The sequence below is a fragment of the Neofelis nebulosa genome, chromosome 10, assembly GCF_028018385.1.
Source record: "Neofelis nebulosa isolate mNeoNeb1 chromosome 10, mNeoNeb1.pri, whole genome shotgun sequence".
Classification (NCBI taxonomy): Eukaryota; Metazoa; Chordata; class Mammalia; order Carnivora; family Felidae; genus Neofelis; species Neofelis nebulosa.
In genome coordinates, this window is record NC_080791.1 from 100,109,796 (window position 1) to 100,125,645 (window position 15,850).

Genomic DNA, 15,850 nt, shown 5'->3' on the forward strand with positions numbered 1-15,850 from the left:
GCGAAACTTAGCAAGCGAGGCTAGCAGATGTCTTCTGCATTGGCAGTGGAGTAGCCATTTACAGGTTTGAAGCATTTTCAGAGGCAGCCCTGTGAATTGAGAAGAACAAGTGCTTAATCCCCATTTTGCACATCAGGAAATAGTACTACGACGGGGGTGTTAGGATTGTTGACCACAACTGACAGAAACCATACCTTAAATAGCCTGGGCTAGAAAAGCAACTTGTTGGCTCATGTCTGTTTTCCTGCTGTGGGCAGTAAGGCCCTGAAGCAAGAGATGAGGGGACTCCCGTCTCCTCCGCCTGCCTCCTTCCATATCGGCCTTGACTTCAGAGTGGCTCCTGCCCCAAAGCTCAGGGAGAAATGGCCACCAGCAGGTCCCTCAGTTCACCTCCTATCAGAAGGGGTCTGGCCCAGGGGAGAAATTCCTGGAGTGAGATCAGATTAGCCAGGTTTGAGTCCAATGGCCGTCCCTAGATGACCACCTTTGGAGCTGGGTGGGAGACCATTTTCTCGAAAGAAGGGGAAGAGCTGAAAGCAGCCGAGTTGGAAAGAGAAGGAGGGTGGTACGTGGGATACAAGTAGAGAGCGAAAGAGCTGCTGAAAATCAGGGTCCTTCTGGGAGGATGTGTCTCTCTGTGGGGGAGGAAGGGAAGAATTTGTGGCGTAGTAACTGTGGGTGCTGCCTGACGTGTCCTCTTGTGGGGAAGGTGCTGTGGGCGGACAGGCACGTGCTTCCGTTGCAGTTAATGTATTTGACTTTTGTGATGGAAGTAGATGCCAACGCCACGGAGAGCTTCTCCCAGCAACCCCGGAACCACACGGCCCCCGTGTCTGGATACCAGCTCGAACGTGTGGACCTGTCTTCGGACCATCTTCTGACCGGAGACACGGAAGTCCTGGTTACAGGGTTGGTGCCCGACACGCAGTACCGTGCCGCTGTCTATTCTCAAGCAGCAGATGGCACAGAAGGAGGGCCCCAGCACATAACGTTCAGGACGGGTATGTTGAATTTTGTAGAATGTCTTCAGCCCGCGTTTTCCAGCACCCACTTTGGTCTTCTGTGATTCTCGTCTCTCCGTTATCTCTTGCTTCACAAGTACTTGTGTCGTCAGAGGGAGTTTTCTGGAAGAGATTTCGGACAGAGCAAATCCAGTGAGTTTCTTCCTAACTCCGTGGCCAAGACGCTTCTTTCTTTCAAAAGCTCACTAACGCGTATCGGGCAGCTGCTACGTGCAGACGCGAGGTGCTACCTCGCGTCTTCCTTTCGTGTCTCTGCACCCAGGCCAGTGGGACAAGCTGGTGTAATATTTTTTCTCTTATAATTAGCTATTCTTCTTGTCATTTGTTGGTTAAGTATTTTCCCCTTCAGGTAAGAAAATGAGGTGTTTTTGTTGTTGTTGTTGTTGTTGTTGCTTGTTTTGGGTTTTTTTTGTTTTGTTTTGTTTTGTTTTTTGGCCTCCCCTCCAATGCATGCTGATCTTTCTGTGGAAGCTTGTTGATATGTGCATTGCTCTTCCTACCTGTAATTTAATGGTATTTCCGCTCTGTAAACTGACCAGTATTTGGAGGTGTGTCGGATTGGTGCTGACGAGGGGGCAAAGAAATGCATGGTTCCTTCCTAAGGGGAGTTCAGGATAGATGGGGAGTCGAGAGAGACATCCACGCATTGACAAGTCCATGGTCAGGCCCCGTGGGCTCAGGAATAAATGCTGCACCAGTGTCACCCTCAGGGACTTGGTTGAGGCAACACGAACTCCCAGTCTGGTTACCTGACCCAAAAATATATCTGTTCTCAAAGGCTGTCGGAGACCCACAGAATGGAGGGAGAAGGGGTGCGGGCTGGGGGATACAGGGCAGAAAATAAGACTAGGATCCAGGAATCTCTGGGAGGCTAGTAACACCTGGTTACTAGCTGGGACCTGGTAACACCCTCAGGAGTCCGAGTCCCAAGATGGAGACGCTGTCACGTTCGTGATTTCTGGATGGCTGCGTTGGGGGAAGGGAGTGTGGTCCTCCGGCTTCTACATGGATGACGAGCACGTCAGGGGGGATTTGGTGCTGTTGGGTGCCGCACAGGTGACACGTGGCCACCGTCCACTGCAGCTGCCCCCTGAGTGCTCTAGACAGTGGAAGGCTGGAGCACGATCTTAGCATCAAATCCCGAGGGAAGGCCTCTTCTATAGGCAGGATTTGAACTTGCTTTGAAGAGAGACTAGGATTTGGATAAAGGGAGAGAGGGAGGAAGACATGTCCACCGAGGAAACATTATGAGTGAAAGTGCAGGTGGTGGACCCCGAGGTACGAAGGTAGAGAGGTATGAGGAGCGGATGACAGCTCGAGGACCCTGGTAATTCTGGAGGGGTCGACTTCGTTCCTAGAGAGTTGTGATCGTATGCTCGTGAGTTGGGTGTCTCTGTCAGAGGCAGTTACTAGCCGGGCCATGTCACTTGCAGGGGCTGGACAGTCTGGGCAGGATGCCTATGACAGGTTGTGTCTGTAAAGAATTACTGCTTTTCCCTGTGCCCACCTTGAAGGAGGGTCCACTTGTGCCCTCCTTTCTTCTTTCCCGTTCTACCGGTGATGCCAGTGTGTGGGTGAGGAGGGGAGGATGTAGCTATAGGAAAGGCCGCTTGGCTTCTGGGGATCCTCAGTGACCCAGCAGGTTGGCAGGTGGGAGGGCTCGGTGTCTAGAGGGTGGGGCAGGAGGAGGAGGAAGAAGGGGCCCTCCAGGGGTGCCTTTGACAGCGGTGGGGCCGTCCTACACACAAGATGCTTGTGCAAGAGGGTGAATGGGCCCCTCGCTGAGCAATGTACCCCAGGGCTGGCTCCATCCAGAGGATGAGCCCTTTGCCTGACTTGCTAAAAGGGGTCTTGTGGGTTAGCGTGGGCCTCGGGTTCCCTGCTTTTAAAGCTGTCTGAACAGAATTAAATAGTGATTGCAGGGGCACCTGGGTGGCTCAGTCGGTTAAGCAGCTGACTTCGGCTCAGGTCATGATCTTGTGGTTCCTGAGTTCGAGTCCCGCATCGGGTTCTGTGCTGACAGCTTGGAGCCTGGAGCTTGCTTCAGTTTCTGTGTCTCCCTCTCTCTCTACCCCTCCCCTGCTCACGCTGTGTCTCTCTCTCGCTGTCTCTCAAAAATAAACATTAAAAAAAATAGTGATTGCATCTTAGGCTCTCAGATATATGGATACACATGGCCTGGTTTGTGTGAACTGTCCTAGCACTTGACAAGTAAAATTATAGTAACTTTAACCCTCTCTGTGTGGCATGTGTGTGTGTATATGTGCATATCTAGATGTACATACATGCACACAATACATGTCTCGCACAAAGCATTTTTCAAGCATCTCGTTAGGTGGGATGGGGTTAAAGAAATCATCAGAGCACGTTGAGACACCTGAGATTAGTCATGGTAGGAAGTCACCTCTAAGGCTGATGAGCAAGGGGAAGAAGGGGTGCTTCTGGAACCTGGTGGGGGCTGGGGCAGCGGAAGAGGCAGCCTTGTCAGAACAGGCAGCCCGAGCAGAGGCCTGTGGGAGAAACACTTCACTGCTTACTTCTCTGCTTCCAGGTCGCCTGCTCACATTGCTTGCAGGTGGAACCCAGTCCCAGGGCCTCTGGCAGGGCCTCCCTCCTTCCTGCCAGCCGCAGTGACGCAGCATGTAGGGGTCAGCCTTCCAGGGCACAGAGCAGGCAGGGGACGGACAGCATGGATTGGGAGGGTAGGATGGGCCAGTGGCAGATTATTAGAGCTCTGTGTTATCTTTTCTCGAGGTTAGGAATGTTACCCCCATTTTGCAGATGAGGAGACTGAGCTCACATGATTTTCCTCAGAACTACCTGGCCATTAGTGCAGAACTAACCTTGGAACCCGGACCTGCCTTGCGCTAAAGTGTGTGATCTTTAGTGGGTCCTGTATAGTTCATTCTGGAAGCATATATGCTTGAGAGTGTTTCTGGGTCACCCCAGGACCTGGGCAGGGCATGAGTAGAGTCCATGTTGTTGTTTGAAGAGCCTGTCATATCTCTAAGAGTAAACTCACAAGAAGAACCAAGCGGTAGCTATGCAGTTGCAATTGGCCAGGTTGTCTCTTCACTGAAGATGATGTCTGACACTTGCTGGGGCCCCCATACATTGATGTATGTTGTGGTGAAAATGTGTAGGAGAGGAAGGCATGAGTGCTGAGAATCTTTCTTATAATGGATGACAGGCCCTGATGATGGTTTGTCTCTGTCTCTCTCTCTGGCTTGGCCATTCTGGTTACTGTTAATGCCTCTTCTGTCTTCACAGTCGCCAGTCAAGTGTTTGACGTTGAAGTTGTGGACATCAACGCAACAAACATGACCCTGACCTGGAAAATCAATGATAACGAGTCGTCCTCTGTCTATACCTACAAGATACAAGTCACTGGGGAGACGGATTCCTTCACCCTCCATGTCAATGAGACTCAGGTCGTCATTACTTCGCTCAACTCGAGTACCTTGTACAACATCACGGTGCATCCTTTCCTTGGCAACAGTTCCGAGGGCGTGCCGGGTTTTCTCCAAGTATACACCCGTGAGTTCACTCATTGTTTTGCTGACCTCTCTCACCTCCCCGCTATGTGCCAGGCCCAGGTACGAGACAAAGCTTTGTCCCTACCCTCGAGGAAAACACAGCTCAGTGTGTGAGCCCACAGGGACTCTAACCTCCTTCCGGATGTGCGCCGTCGTAACGATGATCGTTGACTGACCCACCCCACGTGCTGAACATGGTGTACATGCTTTCCTGGCACTGTCTTCTTTTTGTTTTACTTTTTTACACTTTTAAATTTTATTTTGTGTGTGTGTGTGTGTGTGTGTGAGAGAGAGAGAGAGAGAGAGAGAGCATGTGAGCGCGGGAAGAACAGAAAGAGAGGGGGAGAAAGAATCCCAAACAGGCTCCACGCTGTCAGCGCAGAGCCCAATGTAGGGCTTGATCCCATGAACCATGAGATCGTGACCTGAGCCTAAATCAAGAGTTGGTCCCTGAACTGACTGAGCCGCCCAGGCGCCCCTCCTTGCACTGTCTTATGTGGTGTTCACAGACCTGTGACTTGGTTGGAATTAGCCTTATTTTATGAATCAGGGAGCCGTGGCTGAGAGAGGTGCTGTAGGGAGGTGTTACACACGTGGCAGAGGTAGGATTCAACAGCTGGGCTGACTCCAGCCTGTGCTTGTAATGACCATTCATTCTGGCATAGTAGAGGCAAAATGATGCACGGAGACAAAAAGAACCTGGTTATTCATGTCCCTCTGTCCTTTGGATACTGGCATTATAATGAAGCAGGGCACAGATGTATCTCACCCTTTCTTTGCTTACCTGTGCTTTAAAGAGAAGATGACAGGCAGCAAATAAAAAGCTTCCTGTTCCAGGGCACCTGGGTGGCTCGGTCAGTTAAGTGTCTGACTTCGGCTCAGGTCATGATCTCACAGTTCGTGGGTTCGAGCCCTGCACTGGGGTTTGTGCCGAGCCCGGAGCCTGCTTTGGATTCTCTGCCTTCCTCTCTCTCTGCTCCTCCCCGACTTGCACGCGCGCGCTCTCTCTCTGTCTCTCTCTCTGTCTCTCAAAAATAAACATTAAAAAAAGATGCTTTCTGTTCCAAAGAAGGTCCGAGAATTAGAGTAAAGCAATAATGGTATACCAGTAGTACATAGTATAACAGTATCAGTATCGTACCGTACCAGGCGCTTTATGGGTATTGCGATGGCCTCCATGGTAGGTATTAGGATCCCTGTTTTACAAATAAGGAGGCTGCAGCCCCACCCAGCCGAATGATTTGCCCAAGGGCGCAAAGTGGCAGAGCAGAGACGTGGGTCCCAGGGATGCCTGGCTCTGGACCCAGGGCTCATTTCACAGAATGCTTCACTTGGGTGTCTGTTGCTTGCTAGGAAGTGCACCTTAGGCACCTTTACAGATGTCTTCAGGACTGGCTCTTTGGGGTAAGAAGTGGAATCTGGTTTCCCTTCCTCACCTTCTACACTTTTACTCTTCAGTCCCTTTGTTAGTTCAGACTAGGTTTGGCTGTGAGTAACAAAAAAACTTCCCGAGGATGCACGGCGTAAGCAAAACAGGAGTTTGTTTCTTTGTCCTTGTAGAAGCAGCACCAGTGCTAGGCAGGACGGGATGGAGGAGTGTTAGCCAGGGCTCCGTGGCAGGAAACAGAAGCTTTTTATGAGCTTTTTTCAGCCCAAAGGAACTCGATCCTGGGAGCCGAGGGTTTGCAGAGTTATTGGGAGGGCTGGTGTGTTATTTTGCCAGGGCTGCTGTTACAAGTACCACAGACTGCAGAGCTTAAACAACAGAAATTTATTTTCTCACAGTTCTGGAGGCAAGAAGTTTGAGATCAAGGTGATGAACGGTTGGGCTCCTCTGAGGCCTCTCTCCTTGGCTGGAAGATGGCTGTCTTCTCCCCGTGTCTTCACGTGGTTGTCCTTTGGTCTGTGCATGACTGTGTCCTAATCTCCTCTTCTTACCAGGACACCAGTCATATACGGGATTAGGACCTACTCTAATGACCTTGTTTTACCGTAATCACCTCTTTAAAGGCCCTGTCTCCAAATATACCACCTTCTGAGGTACTGGGTGTTAGGGCTCCAACATATGAATTTTTTTTTTTTTTTAATTTTTTTTTAATGTTTTTTATTTATTTTTGGGACAGAGAGAGACAGAGCATGAACAGGGGAGGGGCAGAGAGAGAGGGAGACACAGAATCGGAAACAGGCTCCAAGCTCCGAGCCATCAGCCCAGAGCCTGACGCGGGGCTCGAACTCACGGACCGCGAGATCGTGACCTGGCTGAAGTCGGACGCTTAACCGACTGCGCCACCCAGGCGCCCCTCCAACATATGAATTTTGAGGGGACACGATTCAACTCTTAACAGCTGGGGGAGCAGGCTTTAGGCTGGGACCCAGGAATGGCTCCCACACTAAGGGGTGCAGTTTTGTCACGTTCTGCAACCCGCACTGTAGGTGTTGGCTCCAGAAATATATGTTCTGAGCTGTAATCTGGGGATCAGGAAGCCGTAGGTGCCACCACAGCCACCGTACTCGTTCTGGAGCTAGGCGGCCTGAGCTCTGGGTATTGCATCCACATTCCAGCTACAAGGAGGAGGAAGGGCAGAAGGTAGTGCTCCATGCGTTCACGATACTTCCTAAAAGTCCTACGGTACTTGTGCTCACATCCTGTTGACCAGAACTCAGCCACATGGCTAATCTAGCAGCAAAGGAGGCTGGGAAACACAGTCTTTATTTCCGACAGCCAGGTACACAGCTAAAAATCTGGGGTTGTACGACTAAGGGAAAAGCCAGGTAAGGAATGGGTTTTAGGGGTCAACAGCAGCCTCTACTGCATGTTCCTAAACAGAGGTTCTGGGAGGGCCTAATAATGTATTTGAGATAAAGCAGCCAGCAACAGCCAAGGTCCTACCCCAGAGTGTTAGTTCGTGCCCACGTGGGTTCACCCCTCCTCTCATTTCCAGTGAATGACTTTGTACAACCTAAGCATGCAGTTTCTATGCTCTTGTAGCCAACTGTTTTCTCAGTAGCCAAAAATACCAGTTGCTAAGGGCATCGTAGGCGATAATACAAAGAAGAGAGAAAGGTCGGATGTCCCAAGTGTGCGTATAATCTCAGTGTAAATATTTTGTGAGGTTCAGTCACCCTGTCTTCTGTAGAACCAGGCTCTAAATCTAGTTGTTTACTCTCTTCCCACAGCCCCCCGTCCAGTTTCCGACTTTCGAGTGACAAGTGTCAGCACAAGGGAAGTTGGCTTAGCTTGGAGCAGCAATGACGCAGATTTCTTCAAGATACTTACCACGGAGGAAGGAGCTGGAAAATCTCCGCTGGAAACAGCCACCCAAAACCAAAGTATTGTCATTGGTGGCTTATACCCTGGAACCAAGTATCGTTTTGAAATATTTCCACAAGGACCAAATGGGACTGAAGGGGAGTCCCAGACGGTTTACAATAGAACTGGTAAGCAAATAGGCTGTGTTTTCTGTAAAACAGGGGTGTTTCTTAAAGGAAATCAGTATAATTTATAATGCCAGGTTTTCCAAATATTGCTTTTAATTATCTAATGAAAATCTTAAAAACATTTATAATGACAGTAATGCATATTCATTATGTAAAATACACAGATAAGCAAAAGAAAATCACATAGTAAACTATCAACCAGAAATAATCACTGGTAACTTTTGGTGTATTTTTGATGTATGAGATAATCAATAGCTTTTCTAATTTTAAATATGTGCCTATATTTTATTTATTTATTTATTTATTTATTTATTTATTTATTTATTATTTATTTATTTATTTATTTAGAGTGGGGAAGGGGCAGAGGGAGAGAGAAGTTGTGGGGTTCCATCACACGAATCATGAGATAACGACCTGAGCCGAAATCAAGAGTCAGATGCTCAACTGACTGAGCCACTCAGGCACCCCTGCATATTTTTTCTTTTACAAACATTGAAGTCATCCTATTCATGTGGTTTTATAATCTGCTTCTTACCACATAGCAGCTTATTATGAGTGTTCTTCCCTGTCAGTATAAATATTTCTACAGGATAATTTTAATATCTTCCTGGCATTCCATTGTCTAAATCGGGTCAACAGATAATAATGGCCTATGGGCCACATCTGGCCATTGCCTGTTTTTATAAATAAAGTTTTATTAGAACACAACCATGCTTATGTGTTTATATACTATCTATAACTTCTTTTGTGCTAGAAATGAGCAGTTGCAATAGAAAATATATGGCCCACAATACTTAAAATATTTATTCTGTGTCCCTTAAAGGAAAACTTAGTTGACTTGTGGGCCAGATCATTGTTACCCAAAGTGTGATCCAGGGATCTCTGAGAGTCCCCTAGATTCTTTCAAGGAGTTGATGAGTTGTTATTATTATCATACTGCTTCTAAAGTGTTATTTGGCTTTTTTAATCTTATTCTCTCATGATGAGTGTATAATGGAGCTTTCCAGATGCTATATGACAAGGGATGACATCATCACTCTGATGGCTAATGGAATGTATGCTTGTGTATTCTTATGTTTTAAAAATTCTTCATTTTTTATTTCTTTAAAAATTTTTTTTGGGTTTTATTTACTTTTGAGAGAGAGACACAGAGAGAGAGCGAGCGAGAGAGCATGAGCGGGGGAGGGGCAGAGAGGGATGGAGACACAGAATCCGAAGTAGGCTCTAGGCTCTGAGCTAGATGTGGGGCTCCAACTCATGAACCGTGAGATCATGACCTAAGCCCAAGTCAGAAGCTTAACCAACTGAGCCACCCAGACGCCCCTTCATTTTTTATTTCTAATACAGTAAATATAAATATAGCCTACATAAATAAAAATTCTCTTTTAAGAAGGTAAAGGGGTCCTGAGATTCAAAAGTTTAAGAACCAATGATATGGATGTATTATAAATTATTGAAGTACTCCCCTATTGTTGGAAAAGTAGATTGTAGATTATTTACAGTCTTTCATAAACAGCATTATTCTTTGAGCCTAAGTGATCTTGATAAAAGTATTTCATCAAAACAATTTAATGTTCATTACTGTTGTTTTTAAAATTTGAAATACATTTTTTGGGATAGCTTGGAAAACATACACTATTCCTTGAGCTTTGATTGCAAGAGAATTGAAATCTTTTATATAGAAGGGAAGAATAAAAAAACGAGGCCTAATTCCTTTAGGCACACATGAAATCATTTGGGCTTTTGAGATTCTCCTTGTGTAGGTTTCTTCAACTCTGTTGGTTGGGTGAAGGCATTGATAGTTCCTTGAAAGGTCTGTTTCCAAAATAAGGGACTGCTAAAGTGCATTCCTTAGATGAAATGCAGTAATTCCATTTCAAGTCTGAATTTTATTTTTTTGTTAAAAATTTTTTTTTAATGTTTATTTATCTTTGAGAGAGACAGAGCATGAGTGGGGGAAGGGCAGAGAGAGAAGGAGACACAGAATCCAAAGCAGGCTCCAGGCTCTGAGCTGTCAGCACAGAGCCCGATGTGGGGCTTGAACCCATGAACTCTGAGATCATGACTTGAGCCGAAGTCAGATGCTTCGCTGACTGAGCCACCCAGGCGCCCCTCAAGTCTGAATTTTAGATCATACTGTTGAGATGGCGTCTTAACGTCAACATATATTTCTGTTTTTCTTTTGAGAATGTCGCTAACCATGAGGATTACCGTGGTGGGGGACACTTGATATTGTGTGATATTGTATTGATATTGCCAATGCCCAGAACTTAATGTGATAATAGCTTAATATATTGGGGGTCTGCAAAGTGCTGGGCTCTCATCTTTTATTTAAAAATTTTTGTCATAACTTCACGAGGTAGGCACTGTTAGCATCTCCGTTTTCCAGAGCAGGAAATGGGAGTTCTGTGAGCTTTATAACTGGCCCAGAGTGACAAAGGAGTGAACTGACCTCTGGCTTTGAAGAATGAGGTCTCAAGCAGAGTGTGGACTGATGGTCAGCTGCAAAGCAATTTAGGGCTATTCGTTGAGGAGAAGTTACATCTCTTGTACTGTAACCTCTAATTGAGTCCCATTGAATGGGAATCATGAAGAGTTGTAATAAGGCATTAATCTCTTAGGGGATTATCATTCTATGGTTGAACAACTTCCATTATTATTAAAGTCAGTATAACAGCATTAAAGGCAATTTTGAAGAAGGGAAACAAATGCTATATGATTCAGCAGTTCCAATTCTACATGTGTGTGCGTGCGTATGTTTGTATACATATGTTTATGTGTGTATATGTATATGTATTTATATGATATTTATATTTCCCAAAGGATTGAAAGCAGAGACTCGAACAGTTATCTGTATACCAGTGTTCATGGTAGCACGATTTACATCAGACAAGAGTAGAAGCAGTCAAGTGTCCAGAGAGCAGTGGATAGACAAAACGTGGTATATCCACACAATAGAATATTATTCAGCCATAAAAATGAATGAAATTCTGATACCCACTGCATGGATGAACCTCAAAACATTATGCTACGTGAAAGAAGCTAGACGCAGAAGGACAAATATTGTATGATTCCACTTACCTGAGGTTCTTGGAATAGGCAAGTTCATAGAGACCAAAGGAGAATAGAGGTTACCAGGGAGGGAAGTGTGGGGAGTTGCTGCTTAAGTGGAACAGAGTCTGTGTTGGGGGTGATGAAATATTTTGGGTATAGATAGTGATGATAGTGTCACAAAATTGTGAATGTATTTAATGCCTCTGAGTTGTACATTTACAGATGGTTAAAATTATAGATATGGATATTTTACCACCATAGAAAGGAAGGGAAACAAGAAGAACTCTGCCTTCTAACCCAGCTGAATTCCTTTCACATCTGTGTCCACAGTCATAGGTTTTGTTTACATCGTTGTAATTATTATACAAATAATTGTATTTTGTATTTCAACTATTTTTTTTTAACTCAGTGTATATTGTAGCCTCCCTCCCATAGTATGTATGGTCTTTATGTTTTTAGTGGCTGCAGGATGTTTCATTATATAGCCAGATCACAGTTTATAGAGCCCTTCTCTTTTTATGGAATATTTAGGTTATTTCTATTTTTTTTTTACGTTTATGGATAATGATGTACTTTTTTCTTTTTTTGAAGTTTGTTTTGAGAGAGAGAGAGAGAGAAAGAGAGAGAGAGAATGCATGTGGGAGGGGTAGAGAATCTCAAGCAGGCTCCATGTGGCGAGCATGGAGCCTGACGTGGGGCTTGAACCCTTGAACCCTGAGATCACGACCTGAACTAAAATCAAGATTTGGATGCTCAACTGACTGAGCCACCCAGATAATGGCGTCCTTTTATGGTCTTTTGTCTGTGGAATCCCTGTGACATCAGGAATCTGGTGGTAGGGAAAGAAGACACTCAAAGCTACCTACCTTTACAGAGGAGCCACTTAAAAAAAAATTTTTTTTTGGAAGAGAGTACATGCGTGTGGTACATGCATGTAAAACACACACACACACACACACACACACACACACACACACACACACACAAGGTTTTACAGTGAAAATATTTCCCTCTTTTGTCCCCTCACTCAGTTCCTCTCACGAGAGGTGACTTGGGTTCCCAGGTAAAGAGAGAAATGTTTTGAAAGCAAGGGCAGAAAAGTAGTAGCTTACATGGTTATTTCTGGGCCTCGATCTGTGCATGCACATTACAGCTGGTTTGGTGTGTAGAGGTGAGATGGGGGGGAGCAGGGTACCCCGAGTACCCCTGTGGGAGAGTTCTCTTCTGACCCCAGCTGGGAGGGTGGTTGGGGTGTGTGCGTACGTGTGTTTTCCCTTCTCCACCCTGGCCTCGAATACTCTCAACCTAGCAAACGTCAGCTGTCCATTTCAGTTTTTCTTTTTGGTATATGCCTGTGTTACAGGAAAACGTTTTCTTTTCAGGGAGTTAGATTAAACACACACACATCCACACACACGCCCACTCACCCCCACACACATACACACCCCCACACACACCAAACTATTTATTGAACTGTACTATACATATTGAAAACACACACATCATAAGTGCATAGTTTGATGCATTTTCACCAACTGAACCCATCTGGTCATCAGCACTCAGATCAGGAATCTGAATAAGACCTCCACCCCAGAAGACCCCCAAAGGGGGCGTTTTTATGACAAAAGCGAAAGACCAGAGAACCCACAGGACAGATTGGTAAGCTCGCTCATCTGTGTTACGGAAGAGCCAAAATTCTCGAAAGACAGGAGTGTGCGTGTTTCTCGCTTGCTTTGGAGTTTGCCCTCTGTGAACTCGTCTGAGACTTTGCTGGCAAAAGAGCAAGTTCTCTGGACACTTTGCAATAAAGCTGGGTGTTAAGATGGTCCTTGACACTTCCTTTGTACCTCCTTTCCTCCCACCAGATCCCAGTGCCGTCTTTGACATCCGCGTGTTCAACGTCACCACAACCGGGATGGAGTTGGAGTGGCAGAGTACGGACAATGCTTCCGAATACACCTACCACCTAGTTATACAGTCCGAGCGCGGCTCTGACAAGATAAACAGTTCTCGCAAAGAGATCACTCTCAGGGATTTGGTTCCAGGCACCTTATATAACATCACGATCTTTCCAGAGGTGAACCACATTCAGGGGAAGCCCAGCTCCACGGCACAGTACACATGTAAGTCTCTTAAGGACACCCTGGTAAGTGGTGTTCTTTCTGATTCTCCTGGAGGGTGGGAAGCAAGCATTGGTTACACGGTGAGGTAAGTGGCCATTCCAGGTAGAATCTGATTCCAGGTAGAATCTGAAGCTGCTTAAGCTGAAAACATTGGCCTCCGCAAAGGTTCTGGTGTTCTCTTGGGGCATTGATGCTGAGCTGTGTGAGCTTGGAATTGTCCTTAGAAGCAGAAAGATCCGATAAACATGGACAACATAATTATTCCATTCATTCCTTGGGAATACGGACTAGAGGAGAGTCACCTTGTCTTGGTGACATTAGAAGATACTGCTCAAATGGGGAGCTTTGCTTGCAGAGTAGTAAGGAAGGAGTCTTGCTAATGTTTGATCTAACTATATGGTACAGATAGATGGTAGTTTGTATTATCTTTTTCGCATATATTTTCTCTTTCATTAATCAGATTTCCAAAACAGATACGAAATTATACCTGGAAAATATATTTCAGATAAACTTAAAAAAGAAGCCTGGAAAATGAATTCTTTTGAGATTTAATCTGTATAATTATTTTCTGAATGTCTTTTTGGGAAGCCTTCTGTATTTTGAGTCAGCAAATGTTAGCTTTATTTATTCTTTCCTCAAAGGAGCCAGGCTATTTTTAATTGTTAAAAAAAAAATTTTTTTTATTGTTTGTTTTTGAGAGAGAGAGAGAGAGAGAGAGAGAGCAAGCACAAGTGGGGGAGGGGCAGAGAGAGAGGGAGACACAGAATCTGAAGCAGGCTCCAGGCTCCAAGTTGTCAGCACAGGGCCCGACGTGGGGCTCGAACACATGAACCGTGATATCCTGACCTGAGCCAAAGTCGGACACTTAACCGACTGAGCCACCCAGGCACCCAGGAGCCAGGCTATTTTTAGATGCAGTAAATAAAATAGTCCTGGAATTCAAGGCTTATCCGTGCCTTTTTTTTTTTTTTTTTTTTTTTAAACTAAGGGCCCAGCAATGTAGCCAACATTGAAGTAAATACCAGCACCACGGAAGCAACCTTAAATTGGCAGAACTTGGATGAAGCTTCTCCCAGGTATACCTACTACCTTTATATTGGGAAGGATGGAAATTTCAGCCAAGCAACACAACTAGTCACAGACATTGGCGTCACCTATGCTACCGTCACTGAGTTAATACCTGGCTCGTCATACACGGTGGAGATCTTCACCCAAGTGGGAAATGTCACCACGCCACTGGCATCTGGCAGGCAGTCATTCTGTACAGGTGAGTAGCCTCAGGTGCCTCCTGCACTCTTTCCTGTGTGGTGCTGACCTTGCAGGTAGGTCCTCTGCAGGCTTTAGTTTATTAGGTTTCGGGTCGTGTGTGGTAACAGACCCTGGACTCTCCGAGAGAGCCCATTAGCTTAGTAGGGCTGTCTTGTCCTCCTCATTTATTCATCCAGCAGATATTTATGCAACACTTACTATACGCCAGGCGCTGTTAAGGGACACCCCCAAGTCTCTGCCTTCCTGGAACTTCGATTCTGGTGGAGAAGACAGACAGATAATAAGTCATTAGATGATGATTACTGCTAGGGAGAGGGAAAAGAACAGAGAAGGGGGAGAGGAGATGTTTATGTAGGATGCCCTGGGAAGGCCTCAGTGAAAAAGTGACTGTTGAGCAGAGACCTGAAGGAAGTGAAGGAGCCGGCCAGATGGCTGTCAGGATGTAGAGCATCATAGGCAGAGGAAAGGCCAGTGCAAAGGCCCTGAGGCTGGAGTATGCCTGCTGTGTTGCAGGAAGAGCAGGAGGCCAGGATGGCAGGAGTGGACCAATGGGAGCAAGAGGGTGATGGGTAGGTGGTGCGGCCCCGGGAGGTGACGGGCTAGGAGAGGGATGCCATTCAGGCTTGTGGTTCATGATTTGGCTTTCCCACTGAAGAAGATTGAAAAGGATATTGTTAAAATGGATGCTCATCCTTTTTGCCTTTCTCAGTCCTTATCTCTCAGTGTAAAAAGTGCTATAAAGAGAAAGGTAGCTCTGTGTTTAACCTAAGGAGCTTTCAGAGAGCAACCCAGGGAGTGTTCTACAGATGGCTGTGAGTACTTGGGCTCACGGGTCTGATTGGGGCACCTTTGTCACCCCGGCGCCTGTGCACCACCTTATTCTTCCCCCTCTTTATACCTACCTCTTTCCTTGCTTAGACCAAGCTGCTCAGGTGTGTTCAGGCTGATTTGGAAGCTGAGGGCTGTCATCGGATCAGCCTCCCTGGTAGCATAGGAGCTGGCACTTTGATGACCTCTGACCTTTCAGGTGGAGCTGCTACAGAAATCCCTGTAGCTCCGAGTCACCCCTGCTCCTCGGGCCCCGTGCACCTGGTCTAGAAGCTGATCTTTGGGATTTGGGTGGTTTCTGCTGCCGAGACTTACCCTCGCTGTAATTATTGCAGTCTAGAGCAAGAGAAAAATACATACGAGCATTTATGCCTGGGGGTGGCTGGAACAGGGGCTGTGTGCGTTGGGCGGGTTACTTTCCCAGGCCTCTGGCGGAGCATGTGGGAGCTGTTAATGGGTGGTTCGTTAATGCTTTTCCTGCCTTAAAATACTGCAGCACTGAAGCAGTGATAGTATTCTGCCCCCAGCACCTTAGTACAGAGCTCTCTATTTACAGAAGTTTAGGGTCGGCCGTCAACAA

At 46.3% G+C, this 15,850-nt stretch overlaps 1 protein-coding gene across 1 annotated transcript in view; it reads left to right on the forward strand.

The window, feature by feature from the left end:
• The window catches only part of PTPRJ (protein tyrosine phosphatase receptor type J), a 171,319-nt gene that overhangs the window by 123,604 nt on the left and 31,865 nt on the right, over positions 1–15,850 (forward strand). The window contains exons 5-9 of the mRNA XM_058688987.1: positions 774–1,001; positions 4,293–4,559; positions 7,736–7,996; positions 12,916–13,173; positions 14,162–14,440. Of these exons, the coding sequence (XP_058544970.1) occupies positions 774–1,001; positions 4,293–4,559; positions 7,736–7,996; positions 12,916–13,173; positions 14,162–14,440 (1,293 nt within the window). The remainder of the gene's footprint in view (positions 1–773; positions 1,002–4,292; positions 4,560–7,735; positions 7,997–12,915; positions 13,174–14,161; positions 14,441–15,850) is intronic.